Below are 13,906 nucleotides of genomic sequence, written 5' to 3'. Positions count from 1 at the left end.
TTCTGGCAACAGAAGTTGGTACGTATTGCTGAGATGAATGTAATTCATTTGAAATATCGAATCCTGAACTTGATGTTGAAGGACGACTTGGCTGCACAACTGAAGTTAACTCCACATTTTCCAAATGCTTTATTTCTGCATCAGTAACAATATGTAAAACATCGCGTTTTATTTCAGCTTGTAATTTTGGTGACAAAGTCTTCGCTGTTGCCGCCATTGCCTGAAAAAATATCTCCATAGGATGTTGTTCCTTTTTTTGGTTTTCAATGTATTTTTTTAATATTTCTGCTGTTGTTTCCGTATGCTGTGCTTCCGATGACATGTATGATCGCTGACGATCATGTCTAACTGGTCTAGAATCTGATGCCTGTGATAAAAACGACATTGGAGATATAGGTGATTGTGCTCCAGGAAAAGGAACAGTTGATGCTGTTTCGGGAGGTTGTGTATTTTCAATATGCTGCGTATCTTCGGAAAGCTGTGTATCTTCGGAAGAAGAGTCTAAATTTGAGAGCTGAGGTCTATCTTGAAAAAACTTTTGCAGAAATTCAAGTTCCTTTTCAAATTTAATTGGTCGTCTCTTTTTGGCAGCGTCACCGCTTTTGTACACCCTGTTTTTTAAGGCTTTTCTATAATTGTTACGAAGGCAGCTCCACGCCTTCTGGCATTCTTCATCTGTAACAAGAATGAAGTATTTCAAATAACACACGCTTTTAAGTCGTTTACTAAAGCCGGGTCCAGACATGTATCATTTGCACGATCCGATCACCGTATTCGTATCCTCGATGCGTATCATGATCGCATATGTATGTATGTAATGATCATGATCATGATCGCATATGTGGACGGGTAATGACGCGTTTACCCGTCCACATATGCGATCATGATACGCGGATACGGTGATCGGATCGTGCAAATAATACATGTCTAGACCCGGCTTAATGATTTTTTTTTTGTTTTGTTACAGGTATTTAATTACAGGAGCTTCTTTTAAGTCTTTAGCTTTTAGCTATCGTATGGGATTCACTACCGTGCGTAATATAGTCCACGAAACCTGTAAAGCAATATTTACTGTATTAAGGTCGACTGCATTGCCGAAACCCACGAGCCAACAATGGCAGTCAATTGCAACCGACTTTGATAAATTTTGGAATTTTCCTAACTGCATTGGGGCAATAGATGGTAAGCATTTCAAGATTAGAGCTCCTAATAACAGTGGAAGTATGTATATCAACTACAAGAAGTTTTTTAGCATCGTTTTATTAGCTGTCGTGGATGCAAAATACAAATTTGTGATTGTAGATGTCGGAGCATATGGTCGAAATAGCGATGGCGGTATACTCCAAAGCTCTAAATTTGGTTCGAAACTACGTAATGGGTTTTTATGCATACCACCGGAAAAGGCTTTACCACATTCAACTCAAAAATTACCCCACGTATTTGTCGCCGATGAAGCCTTTCCACTAACAGAAAATATTATGAGACCATACCCCTCACATCTTTTAAATGATGAAAAAAAAAGGATATTCAATTATCGCTTAAGTAGAGCACGGCGTATTGTAGAAAATGCTTTTGGGATGTTACAAGAAAGATTTGAATTATTTCAAAAAGGTATAAAAGTTCAACCAAAGTACATTAACAACATCATACTAGCAAGCACGTGTTTGCATAACTTTATCATTGATGGTCATTCTATGGAGGCGCTTAGCTCTAATACTAATAATGCAATCGATAGAACCAATGATACAGTGTTCAACAATCTCGAAGGGATGGTTGTAAGAGATTGTTTCACGGAATATTTTTCTAATGTTGGTAACGTGTACTGGCAAAATAAAATTGTTAATAGATGTTAGCTTCTGTTTTTGACAATAAATAAGTAAAAAATAACTTACGGGTTTTATTCATTTCTTCTGCAATTTTCAGCCATGCGTTCCTTTTCATATGTTGATCCATGTAGAAACGGGAGGACACATTGTAGATACACTCATGCGAACGAACCAGATTAATAAGCTTTTCTTCATCCATTTTTCCGTATTTTACGTGAAAGTAATATTATTATATCGCGTACGCACGTGCTAATCACTTTTCATGCGCAGTCAGTGTTGTGAGAGACAGACATAAAATGGCGCGCGCCAGTGTGTTTTCTCCCTCCCTTGCCCCCGCGCACAGACCGGACTGCGCCCCACCGAAATGCTGCACAAGTTTCAACCTTATTTCAACTATCTAGCAATCATAATTCCTCGACCCCAAAGTGACCCACACGTCTCGCGGGATGCAATGGCGCGCCGCGTCATCCCGTGGAATGAAAAAGCAAGACACGTCATGCCGCCGCATTCTGTGGCGTGTCGTGTCATGCCGCAGCATCCTGCGGCACGTTGCGGCATCGTGGTACCAAAATAAAGTAACATAAATTCTAAACTCATTGAAATAAGGTTCAAAATAACTTAATTAGTGTTAAAATCCTTTGCTATGACGCACCGTGCCGTGCCGGCAATGGGCGCCGGCCTTTAAGCAGTCTGTTCCGGTTGCTGTCATAAACACCTGGTAGCGATCGTTACTAATAATATGGAATATATCCGCCAGTTCGCAGTGGAGTTCAGTCATGTGCCCTGTATGAAAATACTAGCTTCTGTCACAACAACTACACACGACGATTAATGTTACGATATATTAGATAGGATTTAAGGTTACGTTTCAGCCTGTAATGTCCCACTACTGGGCATAGGCCTCTTTCCCCATGTAGGAGAAGGATCAGAGCTTAATCCACCACGCTGCTCCAATGCGGGATTTAAGGTTGTTGCTTTGTTATTATGGGCTATACTCTGCTTTATAGCTTATTACTAGCTGACCCCGCAAACGCTGTTTAGCCATATATGTTTTTAAACCCCCACCCCCTTATAACTGAGCTGTATAAAAAATTGATGTTGGCGGATTCTCACACCGACCCGATATGCACACAAGATTTCATATAAAATCAGTCCAGCCGCGTCGGAGGAGTATTGTAACTGTGGCGACATCTATCGCGCGACATACGACTATGTAACTTATAACTGACCTATCCTACATCGCAATATCAAAGTTATCAGAGCGATTAAGTATAATATATACAAGAATCCGACAACAACCTTTGGGGCGTTAGCCCACCAGACAACACCCAACTGGTTGGAGGATCATCCCTTTGCGAGGGTGGATGAAGAACTTTACACTCTGTTCCTCACACCCCCAAATCACTATCATCGTTACACGAGAATTTTGTATATAAGATTTTTCACTGAGTTTTTTGTCACAATCACAATAAAATATAGCCTATGTCACTCCTGAATTGTTTAGCTTTCTATTAGTTAAAGAATTTCGTTATTGGATCAGTATTTGCGAAGATTACCCCCTAAAAAGAAACGAATTTGAAAACTTTCACTTTTTATAATATTAACTAGCTGCCCCGCAAACGTTGTTTTGCCATATATGTTATTAACTTTCTCAACCCCCCTCCCCGTTATCTTAATTGGATGAAAAATAGATGTTGTTCGATTCTCAGACCTACCCAATATGTACACAAAATTTCATGAGAATCGGTCAAGCCGTTTCGGAGGAGTTTAACTACAAACACCGCGACCCGAGAATTTTATATATTAGATATAGATTTAAAAAAAAAAGGTATAATTAAAAAAACTTATTTCATAAACATAATTTATTTTAAGCATTATGAAAAACGCTCTTCGCCTTCTTCTCCCGCTTCTTCTTCTCCATTTTCTTCTTTTGCTTCTCCGTGCTCTTGAGAAGTTTCACGATCTTCTCTTCTGGGTCTTCGTTTTCTATTTCAACGGTGCTGCCCTCTGTGGACGGCTTCATCTTCTTAGCTTCTGTCGCTTCTGCATCTTCTTTACGTTTCTTTCGTGGTTTATCACTGTAATTAAATTTAAAGTTAGTTATAAAAAAAATAAAAAATGATTTCCATATGGGGCCATCCAAATATTACGTCACACGTTAAAGGAGTGTGAAAAGGCGGCCAAAATTTTGTGACATCGCATTTCAAAATATATCCAATTGTTAGTTAAATGACAATAAATACGAGTATAATTTCGAAACTGATGTTTCAATTTAATAATAATACGTCTCATCATCATCATCATTACAGCCTATACAGTCCACTGCTGGACATAGGCCTCCACAAGTTCACGCCAAAAATAACGTGAACTCATGTGTTTTGCCCATAGTCACCACGCTGGGCAGGCGGGTTGGTGACCGCAGGGCTGGCTTTGTCGCACCGAAGACGCTGCTGCCCGTCTTCGGCCTGTGTATTTCAAAGCCAGAAGTTGGATGGTTATCCCGCCTTCGGTCGGTTTCTTAAGTTCCAAGGCGGTTGTGGAACCTTGTTATCCCTTAGTCGCCTCTTACGACACCCACAGGAAGAGAGGGGGTGGCTAAATTCTTTAGTGCCGTAGCCACACAGCACACACAATAATACGTCTAAAAGTGGAATATTTGTGACGTTACACTAGTAGTTAGAGGTCTCATAAATATGACCATCTGTGACACTAGACTTGGGTCTCATAAATATGACCATCTGTGACAAGAACGAAGGAGCGCGCGAGCGGTCAAAAAATCGTGAAATTCGTGTGACGCAAAATATTTTTTTACTTTGCCCATTTTGGTGATTTTTCCGATACTCATAAAAATCAATTTAAGAAAAAAAAAACGTAAACAAAGTTGGGAGTACAGGCTAGTCAATCAGTGAGAATCTTGCGTGTTATTAATATATACGAATATTATAAAGCTGAAGAGTTTGTTTGAACGCACTAATCTCAGGAACTACTACTCCGATTTGAAAAATTCTTTGAGTGTTAGATAGGTCATTTATCGAGGAAGGCTATAGGCTATATGTCATCACGCTAAGACTAATAGAAGCGGAGTATCAATGAAGAATGTTTCAAAATCGAGGTTTTCTTGTTCCTTTTGAGAGGTTCCCCTGCTTGCGTAGTGCGCTGCGTAAACAGTTAAGTCGTGTATGACAGAATTGTTCCTATTCCACGCGGGCAGAAGCTAGTGAGTTATATGAGCAAAAGTTTCTGAGAATGGATGTCTGTTAGTTACACTTTCACGCAAAAACTACTGGATTTTTTTTTCAATGAAACTCGGAATATAGGTAGTTGGCGATCCAGAATAAAACATAGGCCACTTTTTATCCCAGCATTCGCTTGGATTAGGAAATGACGTCGGCTGACCTCATAACTTTATACTAGCTGTAACGATTTTAATGATTCTTTTTGTATTCGTAAACAACACAATTATTATAATTCACGTAAAATATATATTAAAAAAAAACATTCCTTTACTCACCCAACAGTTTCCATATTATCAAAGAGGTCATCCATATCCTCTTCTTTGACCTCGACCTCCTCGACCACCTCGTCCTCTTCCTTGACCTCTGGGTCACCTCTCTTAAGAGGCGTAGAGGTCGCGGTCTGGACTAGCACTCCTGTCAGCTTTGATGTTAAATATTGCTGAAAAACAGAAATTATTATATAAATTAAATATCTGATTTTTGTGATAATTAATTTATAACTCGTTAAAGTCACAGATGGAAGTATTATAGCCTACATTTTTTATCATTTAGAATGTCGACTATCGCAAAACATTAGTACTGTATAATGTGTTTAATAATATACTAAGGGTCTGTTAGACCAGTTTTGGATAACACTTATTTAATGTGTATAGCCTTTTAGTAAAAGCCTATTCGTAACTTAAGTGTAGGATAAACTTCATCCACAACCAGTGACACGAGCCCTAAATAAATCTAATATATAAAATTCTCGTGTCACAATGTTAGTTACAATACTCCTCCGAAACGGCTTGACCGTTTCTCATGAAATTTTGTGTGCATATTGGGTAGCTCTGAGAATCGAACAACGTCTATTTTTCATCCTCCTAAATGTTAAGAGTAGTCCACCCCTAAATTATTTTTATTTAATTTTTATATAAATTATTTTTTTTATTTATTTATTTTGTGATACAACAATAAAAAATACATACAACCCTAAATTTTTAACCCTCTACGATCAACCCCTATTTTTTAATAGTGTTTAGCGGGTCAGCTAGTTAAAATCTAAATTTTTTTTGTCTTTAAACATTTTTAATATCATATCAAAAATCTATCGTTCCAGCGGGAATCGAACCTGCATCTCTGAAAGACCGTTTCAGTCTCTAGCCAATTAAGCTACGGAAGGTTTTTTGTTTTGACTGTATACAGTTTACAGATAAATCTAATTTCAAGAATGTGGATAAAATTCTCTAACCTTGTATATCATCTCCTTGCTATCAGCCCTGTGGACCCTGAGATGCCGGTCGAGGCTAACGCTGACCACTTTACCCCCCACCCCCACAACACTGGTAACCGCACCTACTGCCCCCTTGTATCCCTTGTCCGGTTTTCCTCTCCGAAGGTCTACTTGCTGGAGCTGACCACGACCGAAGCCTACCAGAACGTGACTGAGGAAGAAAATATTATTTTACATACCACTAGGTAAAAAGAGTCCGGCATAGCTGATGGTAAGTGGTAGGGACCGCAACGCAATTGCGATGCTTGTGGTGTTGCAGGCGTCTATAGGCGACGGTAACCACTTACCATCAGGTGAGACGTATGCTTCTTACACTTTACACGAGATTATCTTTTAAGTTGTGTGGCGAGATTATCTATTAAGAATATAGCCACCCCCTCTCTTCCCGTGGGTGTCGTAAGGGGCGACTAAGGGATAACACAGTTCCACTACTGCCTTGGAACTTAAAAAGCCAACCGATGGAGGGATAATTATCCAACTGCTAGCTTTAAAATACACAGGCTGAAGACAGACAGCAGCGTCTTCGGTGCGACAAAGCCAGCCCTGCGGTCACCAACCCGCCTGCCCAGCGTGGTGACTATGGGCAAAAAACATGAATTCACGCCATTTTTGGCGCGAACTTGTGGAGGCCTATGTCCAGCAGTGGACTGTATAGGCTGAAATGCTCACCTCACTCACCACAGGAACACAACACTACATAAGGGCGTGATTTTAATGAATTAATTTAAATAGAGTAAATTTTGTCATCTCCGTTCAACGTAAACTGTAATCTAAGTCTGTGACTTTTTATTAAAATAGGTACATTTGGTTGGTTATATACATTGGAAAGGTAACTCACTGATCATCGAACCCAGGTGCCATGCAAGTCGCAGCCATCGACTCAAACTCCACATTGCACACGGGTCGTCTTTGTGCTCTTGTATCGTACAGTCTAAAATAATATTAGGTGTAAATTAAGTAAAGTAAATAGTAGTAGTGTTGTGATGAAAAAAAAATTATATCACACCAAAACTAGCAATTCCGGGTTCGATTCCGCTTGGGATGGATATTTGTATTTATGTACATATTTTTTCAGGTTGAGTATTCTTGTGGGTTCCGTAGAGTGCCTTGTAGACCACATTAATCTGTCGGTCTCTGTTATTATCATAGAAAACTGATTGTTACTCCGAGTAGGGAATATATCCACCATCCTACAGTGAAGCAGCGTGGTGGATTAAGCTTTGACCCTTCTGCTACATGGAGAAAGGCACATATTTGCCTAGCAGTGTAACAGGCTGAATCGATTAAAAATCAATCTATTGGATGCCGTTATACATCAAATAACTTTACTAGTAACAAGTTTTAAAGACTGCTTATCGACTATTTATCAAGTTTTTAGGCTCACCTGACGTAACCGTGTCTCGAGCAGACAGCCAACAACTCTGGAGCCAAGAATGTGAGATCGGACACCCACACTGGTTTCCTGAGCTGGAGCCAGTCATGTGGCAAGTTCTTAGCTGTAAATATGGGCGCCGGTTCACCAATACGCCACACTTTTAACTCGTTCTCTTCACCACCTGAAACATAACTAACTGAGGTAGGGCACAGTAGGAATTTCCTGCTCAAAATATGGAGCAGCCCAACTGAGGTAGTACCTCGACCTTACAGAAGATCACAGCCAAATAATACAACTTTCAAGCAATGATGTGTCTTGCAGTGGAGTTTGTTAGCCAGAGTTCTTAGAAAGGTATCCATTTAGACTCAGAAACATGAAGGCAATGTTCACAGTAAGAATCTTTTGTCTCGATGCTAGGAAATCCCTTTAAGCACCACGCCGCCAACGACGAAGTGAGTGTCAGGCTACCGACACGTCTGAACATGCCAGACTACCCACTAAAACCCAGCGGTGCCTTCGTCATCATAGTGTGGCACTCGGAATCGCTGACGCGTAAGCCTCCACAGACTACGATAACAGCTTACCATCAGCTTGACCACAAGGAAACTGCCGCCTTTATAGTATATTAGAAAAACAAAACTAAGGTACCCATCATCCAGATATGCACCTAATTTACTCGACCGCTCTGGTGTAATAGTGCGTGTGAAGTGTTAGCGGCGCTTAAACACCGACGGTCGCTGGTCCTATTCCCGCTCGGAATGATATTTGTGTTCATACAAATATTTATTTCTGGTCTGGTTGTTAGTCCTCATGGGTCTCCCCACCGTGCCTCGGAGAGCACGTTAAGCCATCGGTCCCGGTTGTAATCATGTACACCTGATAGCGATCGTTAAGTCGGGAATATATCCGCCAACCGGCATTGGAGCAGCGTGGTGGATTAAGCTCTGATCCTTCTCCTACATGGGATATTACAGGCTGAAGCAAATGTATTACTAACCGGTAGCAAACAGAGTAGTGTCCTGTTCATAAACTTTCATTTTATCCAACTTGCCGCCAGTATTCACAACCACATTCTCCTTCTTGCTCCATATTTGCACTGTGCCACTGGACAGCGCTGCCAGCAGTCGCCTCTTGTGTTTACCGAGACCAACTATATCGCCCGTACCGAAATCGGCTGTGTACGTTTTCGTGAAACCTTGGAGCGTGTTGTAGACTTGAATCTGTGGATTTTATTAAATATGTGTGAAGTATTATAATATTAAAAAAAAAAAAAAAAAAAAGTTTGCTTTAGACCACACGACTGAAGTAAACCTGCTACGCAATAGGCCTGCACTGTCTTAGATATATAAAACGTAACTGGCTGTGAGAGAATAAGAGAAAGAAAATGTGTCCTCTCTCTTGCTCAGTTCGCCTTGCCCGATCACACTTTTCGTAACGCTCTCGTCACGCATTCAGCAGTTTACTCCCCAAGTCAAGCGTACGTAAAGAATATAAGGTTATAATAATCTAGAGATAGAATTTTGATGTAGGCTTCATACAAATAGTGTCAATAACCTATGCCAAACCAGAGATATGTATGTTATCGAAACTGGCCATAAATAATTATAAGCTCATAACTTACGAACAACAATACTAAATAAGAATTATTTCTTTACTGTCTTGTATTGTATTGTATTGTATTGTATTGGGCTCGGTTTTCCGCATTTAGACGCAAAGGTGGTCTATTATGCGTGAAAAGGGGGCTTTCACAGGCTTCTCGGAGCGTCCTTTTTTTAGCCGACTTTAAAAAAGGAGGAGGTTACTCAATTCGACCGTAAATATTTATTTTTATGTATGTTCGGGGATAACTTCGTCGTTTATGAACCGATTTCGATAATTCTTTTTTTGTTGGGAAGGAGATATCCCAAGTGTTGATAAGGAAACTAGGATCTGATGATGGAATCCCAGAGAAATCGAGGGAAACCCTCGAAAATCGTAGTAACGACTGGTTCGTTTGTTAGTTTTTTTCGTTTGCGAGCAAACACAATTATAACATTTCTTTTTATACAAACTTAGCAGGGATAATAATTATAAATAAATATAAATATAAATAAATATTTACACAATACACACACGGTCGTCTGTTCCTAAAGTAAGCAACTTAATGCTTGTGTTATAGGTAACAGCCGACTGGTCTATAGCTACATTTTTTTTTTTTTTTTCGATAAACATACTTATAAATAATACATATATAAATAAGTATTTATATTAGACCCAGACTCGGGGTGGGAATAGAACCCACAACCCTCGGAGCAGAAAGCAGGGTCACTACAAACTGCGCCAACGGGCTAGTCAATCAAAATAACCAATTATCCAATTTGTTGTTGTCATTTAGAAGTTATGCAAGTACATGCATTTCTGTGATTCATTTTTATACAGTTATACACTAGCTGATGTGGCGAACTTCGTACTGCCATATTTTATTTTCGTGAATATAATAATTATCATTACATAGTATAAAACAAAGTCGCTTTCCGCTGTCTGTATGCTTAGATCTTTAAAACTACATGATGGATTTTGATGCGCTTTTCTTGAGTATAGAGTGATTCCAGAGGACGGTTAATATGTATAATACAAGTAGAATATAGTAGAGGAACACTGATAGTTTTTTCAGCCGTACAAAGCCGGGGAGGATCGCTAGTATGTATATATATCTAAATAAAATATAAGTTATATTTTAAGTTGTGAACAAAGTTCTATATCTGTCCAAAATTTCATTAAAATCGGTGTTAGCAGTTTGGATATTAGCACAGAAACATAGTTAACACATAATTCTTATCTATATACTAGCTGAACCAGCAAACATTGTTTTGTCGCTTAACATATTAAAAAATAGGGCTCGGTGGTAGAAGGGTGAAAATTTAAGTTTGTATGTATTTTTAAATGCTTAATCATAATAAAATAAAACCAAAAAATCAATTCCTTAAAATAAAAAAATATTTTGGAGTGGGCCACCCTTATAATTTAGGGGTTTAAAAAATAGTTTACGACCGATTCTCAGAACTACCAAATATGCACAAAAATTTTCTTAAGAATCGGTCAAACCGTTTCCGAGAAGTTTGATAACTAACATTGTGACACGAGAATTTTATATATTAAGAATAGATATATATCTATATACATTAATCCCCCTATATGCATTAAGAATACCGTGTTATAGGGGGGGATTACTGTATAGATTTAGAAGTCAAACACCATACCATTTCATCATCTTCCTGCCCTTATCCCACTTATGTAGGGACGGCACAACATGTTTTCCTCTTCCATTCCTCTCTATTATTCGTCACTCCAGCGCTTACTCCTTTCTTTCTCATATCCTCACTCACACAATCCATCCATCGCTTTTTCGGTCTGCCGATCGCTCTTCGTCCTTCGACATTCATCCCTAACATTCTTTTACCGACATAGCGGTCATCCCTCCTCATTACATGCCCATACCACGCTAACCTATTGTTCCTCATTTTCTCTGTCACGGGTGCTACTTTCAAACTTCCCCTTATATACTCATTTCTAATCCGATCTTTCCTCGTTACTCCACACATCCATCTTAGCATTCTCATCTCGGCTGCGTGCACTCTTCTTTCATCCGTCACTTTTGTTGCCCAACATTCCGATCCATACATTACGACAGGTCTTATGATCGTTTTATAGATTTTCCCCTTAAGTTTAAGGGGCATTCGTGGATCACAAGCTGTTCCAGAGACCTGTCGCCATTTCATCCATCCCGCATTTATTCTATTTTTCACGTCACGGTCTATGTTGCCGTCATTTTGTATTAATGACCCAAGGTAGCGGAAGTCGGAGCAGACTGGTAGGGATACACCATCCAAGGCAATATGGGAAAAACCGGACGAACCGCTGAAATCGCAGAACAAGTGCTCGGTTTTAGACCTACTTATCCTCAATCCCGCGCCCTCCAGTCTTTCCTGCCATTTTCCCAGTCTGCTCTGTACCTCAAGGACATTATCTCCGACAAGAACAACGTCGTCAGCAAACAGCATACACCAGGGTGCTTCCTCCTGTATGTCTGATGTTAGAACATCCATTACCAGGAGGAATAGATACGGGCTTAAAGCCGACCCCTGGTGCAAACTTACAGCCACACTGAACTTGTCAGTTACCCCGGCTTCGGACCGGACGTGGGTGCTAGCTCTATCATACATCGCCTGAACAAGTCGTACATACTTCTCTGGCACTCCTTTCCCTTTCATAGCCCACCACAGAACCTTACGGGGGACCCTATCGTAAGCCTTTTCCAGATCTACGAACACCATATGTAGGTCTTTTTGTGCGAGTCGATATTTTTCGCAGAGTTGGCGGAGTGCAAATATGGCGTCCGTAGTTCCCCGGCCCGGCATAAATCCAAATTGGTTCTGTGTGACCTCACATTCTTCTCTCATTCGTCGCGCTATCACTTTCTCCCATATCTTCATACTATGTGACATGAGCTTTATTCCCCGATAGCTGCTGCAGTCTTGTATGTCACCTTTATTTTTAAAAATGGGCACCAGTGAACTGTAGCACCATTCCTCGGGTATGACCTCTTCTTGCAGCAACTTATTGAAAAATAAAGTCAGCCACTTCCATCCATCCGCCTTCAAAAACTTCCATACTTCCGCTGGTATACCATCTGGCCCAACTGCTTTCCCATTCTTCATACTCTGCACTGCCATCTTCACTTCCTCTATACTTACCTCTTTCACCATTCCTTCATTACTTCGTACATTTTCTAACACTCCGCTCCATTCAATTTCTTCATTCATCAAGTTATTAAAGTATCTCTTCCAGCGTTCTTTTATTTCCTCATCATCCGTCAAAATCTTCCCCGCTTCGTCTTTTATACATTTCATATGGTTTACATCTCTTGCATTCATCTCTCTCTCTCTTGATACACACCTTACCATTTATTAAAGGTTAATTTTTATCAAATAGTCAAATAACAATCTAAGAAAATAATCAATAATTCAACAATTACCTGCTGATTTTTCTTGCCTATTAATATTTCAGTTTGTTCCTCATTCCCCCACACCATAGACGTTATGGCGTCATCTTTCTGTAAACTCTTTATTTCAACTAGATTTTCTATACATTTTTTACTATTTTTTGACACATCTGTGTAGTATTTAATATCTGAAATCCAATAATAAATAATTTTATTTGAATAATAGTGTTTTATGACAGTGGAACAGTTGTTTTATGTGAGATTTATAGAATTATTAATGTATTTAAATGTTAGTAGAGTTATAATTTCTTGTTTATTAGTGAAAAGCAAATTTTGAATTTAAGCAATAATAAACAGACACAAATTTTGCTAAATTAACATAAATATAACCTCGTAATTTAAGAAGTAACACGAACATGAAGAGAAATATTGTCGTGTTTAGAAATTGTTAGTAGAGATATAAATTGATGCCGAAACTAAAGTCAGAAACCTTATACATCTCTATACTTTTGCTTTTCTAGTAGAAGATTGCAATTTTAATAAAAATAAATATACTAAAATGAATTACCATTTTTTATTTTACTTACGTTTAAAAGAACCTATCTTACTAGCTACGAATATATCAAATGTTTTATCCTCTGTGACTACCATTTTGCCGTGCAACAATCACACATCCTTTGAAAACAACTTAGTAATGAAATATACAATAATTGTTAGTTTATACACGTGAAAATCATGTTTTTTTTAGAAAGTCACTTTCGAACAGCTAATGTCAATTTGTCAATGTGTCTTTGACGTCTTAAAAATAATTTTACGCATAGTATTAACTACATATTTTTATGTTTTCAGTATTTTCAGATTATGTTAAGCATTTATTAAAGGTTTAATCGTGTCAATTAAAGATTATAGATTAAAAGATGTTGTGCACAACTTACATTTTGAAGCTCTAAAACTTTTTTATGTTATTGATTATGATACAAGATCCGAAACCATGTCGATCTTCAACGAGCTGATAACAGAATGATTAAAATTCTTGTAAACATTACAAAACAAGATAAAAATATAAAATAAAGACAAGCTGGCCTTTTGTACAAATTGTATTATTTCAAATTACATACAATATTAAAGTTTATGTTGAATTTCTGATCAAAATTTTAATCAAATGCACTTTAGAATTTAGATTACTTAATCAAATCGATCAAATAATACTTGACT

The 13,906-nt window shown here is 38.6% G+C and overlaps 3 protein-coding genes across 4 annotated transcripts in view; 1 reads left to right on the top strand and 2 right to left on the bottom strand.

Moving 5' to 3' along the window:
- Positions 1-932: 932 nt before the first annotated feature.
- Positions 933-1,887, top strand: LOC123666860. The gene is made up of 2 exons (XM_045600884.1): positions 933-1,182; positions 1,303-1,887. Exons 1-2 carry the CDS (start codon positions 942-944, stop codon positions 1,851-1,853), a joined length of 792 nt encoding a protein of 263 aa, XP_045456840.1. The 5' UTR covers positions 933-941; the 3' UTR covers positions 1,854-1,887.
- Positions 1,888-3,673: 1,786 nt separating this feature from the next.
- On the bottom strand, positions 3,674-13,456 carry LOC123666748 (WD repeat-containing protein 74). The gene is made up of 8 exons (XM_045600801.1): positions 13,279-13,456; positions 12,725-12,879; positions 8,708-8,930; positions 7,720-7,891; positions 7,174-7,266; positions 6,294-6,486; positions 5,338-5,501; positions 3,674-3,904 (listed from the first exon to the last, which is right to left on the bottom strand). The coding sequence occupies exons 1-8, from the start codon at positions 13,340-13,342 to the stop codon at positions 3,694-3,696; spliced, it is 1,275 nt and encodes a 424-aa protein (XP_045456757.1). The 5' UTR covers positions 13,343-13,456; the 3' UTR covers positions 3,674-3,693.
- LOC123666749 (aldo-keto reductase family 1 member B1-like) overlaps positions 7,645-13,906 on the bottom strand; it is a 39,367-nt gene continuing 33,105 nt past the window's right edge. Inside the window, exon 9 of one of the 2 annotated variants that reach the window (XM_045600803.1) lies at positions 7,645-7,673. The gene's annotated coding sequence lies outside the window, so the exon portion shown is untranslated. Of the gene's footprint in view, positions 7,676-13,906 lie in introns of both variants that reach the window. The other variant, XM_045600804.1, reaches the window with a different exon arrangement.

This window comes from Melitaea cinxia, chromosome 27 (assembly GCF_905220565.1).
Source record: "Melitaea cinxia chromosome 27, ilMelCinx1.1, whole genome shotgun sequence".
Taxonomy (NCBI): Eukaryota; Metazoa; Arthropoda; class Insecta; order Lepidoptera; family Nymphalidae; genus Melitaea; species Melitaea cinxia.
This window is presented reverse-complemented; position numbering and strand designations above follow the sequence as displayed.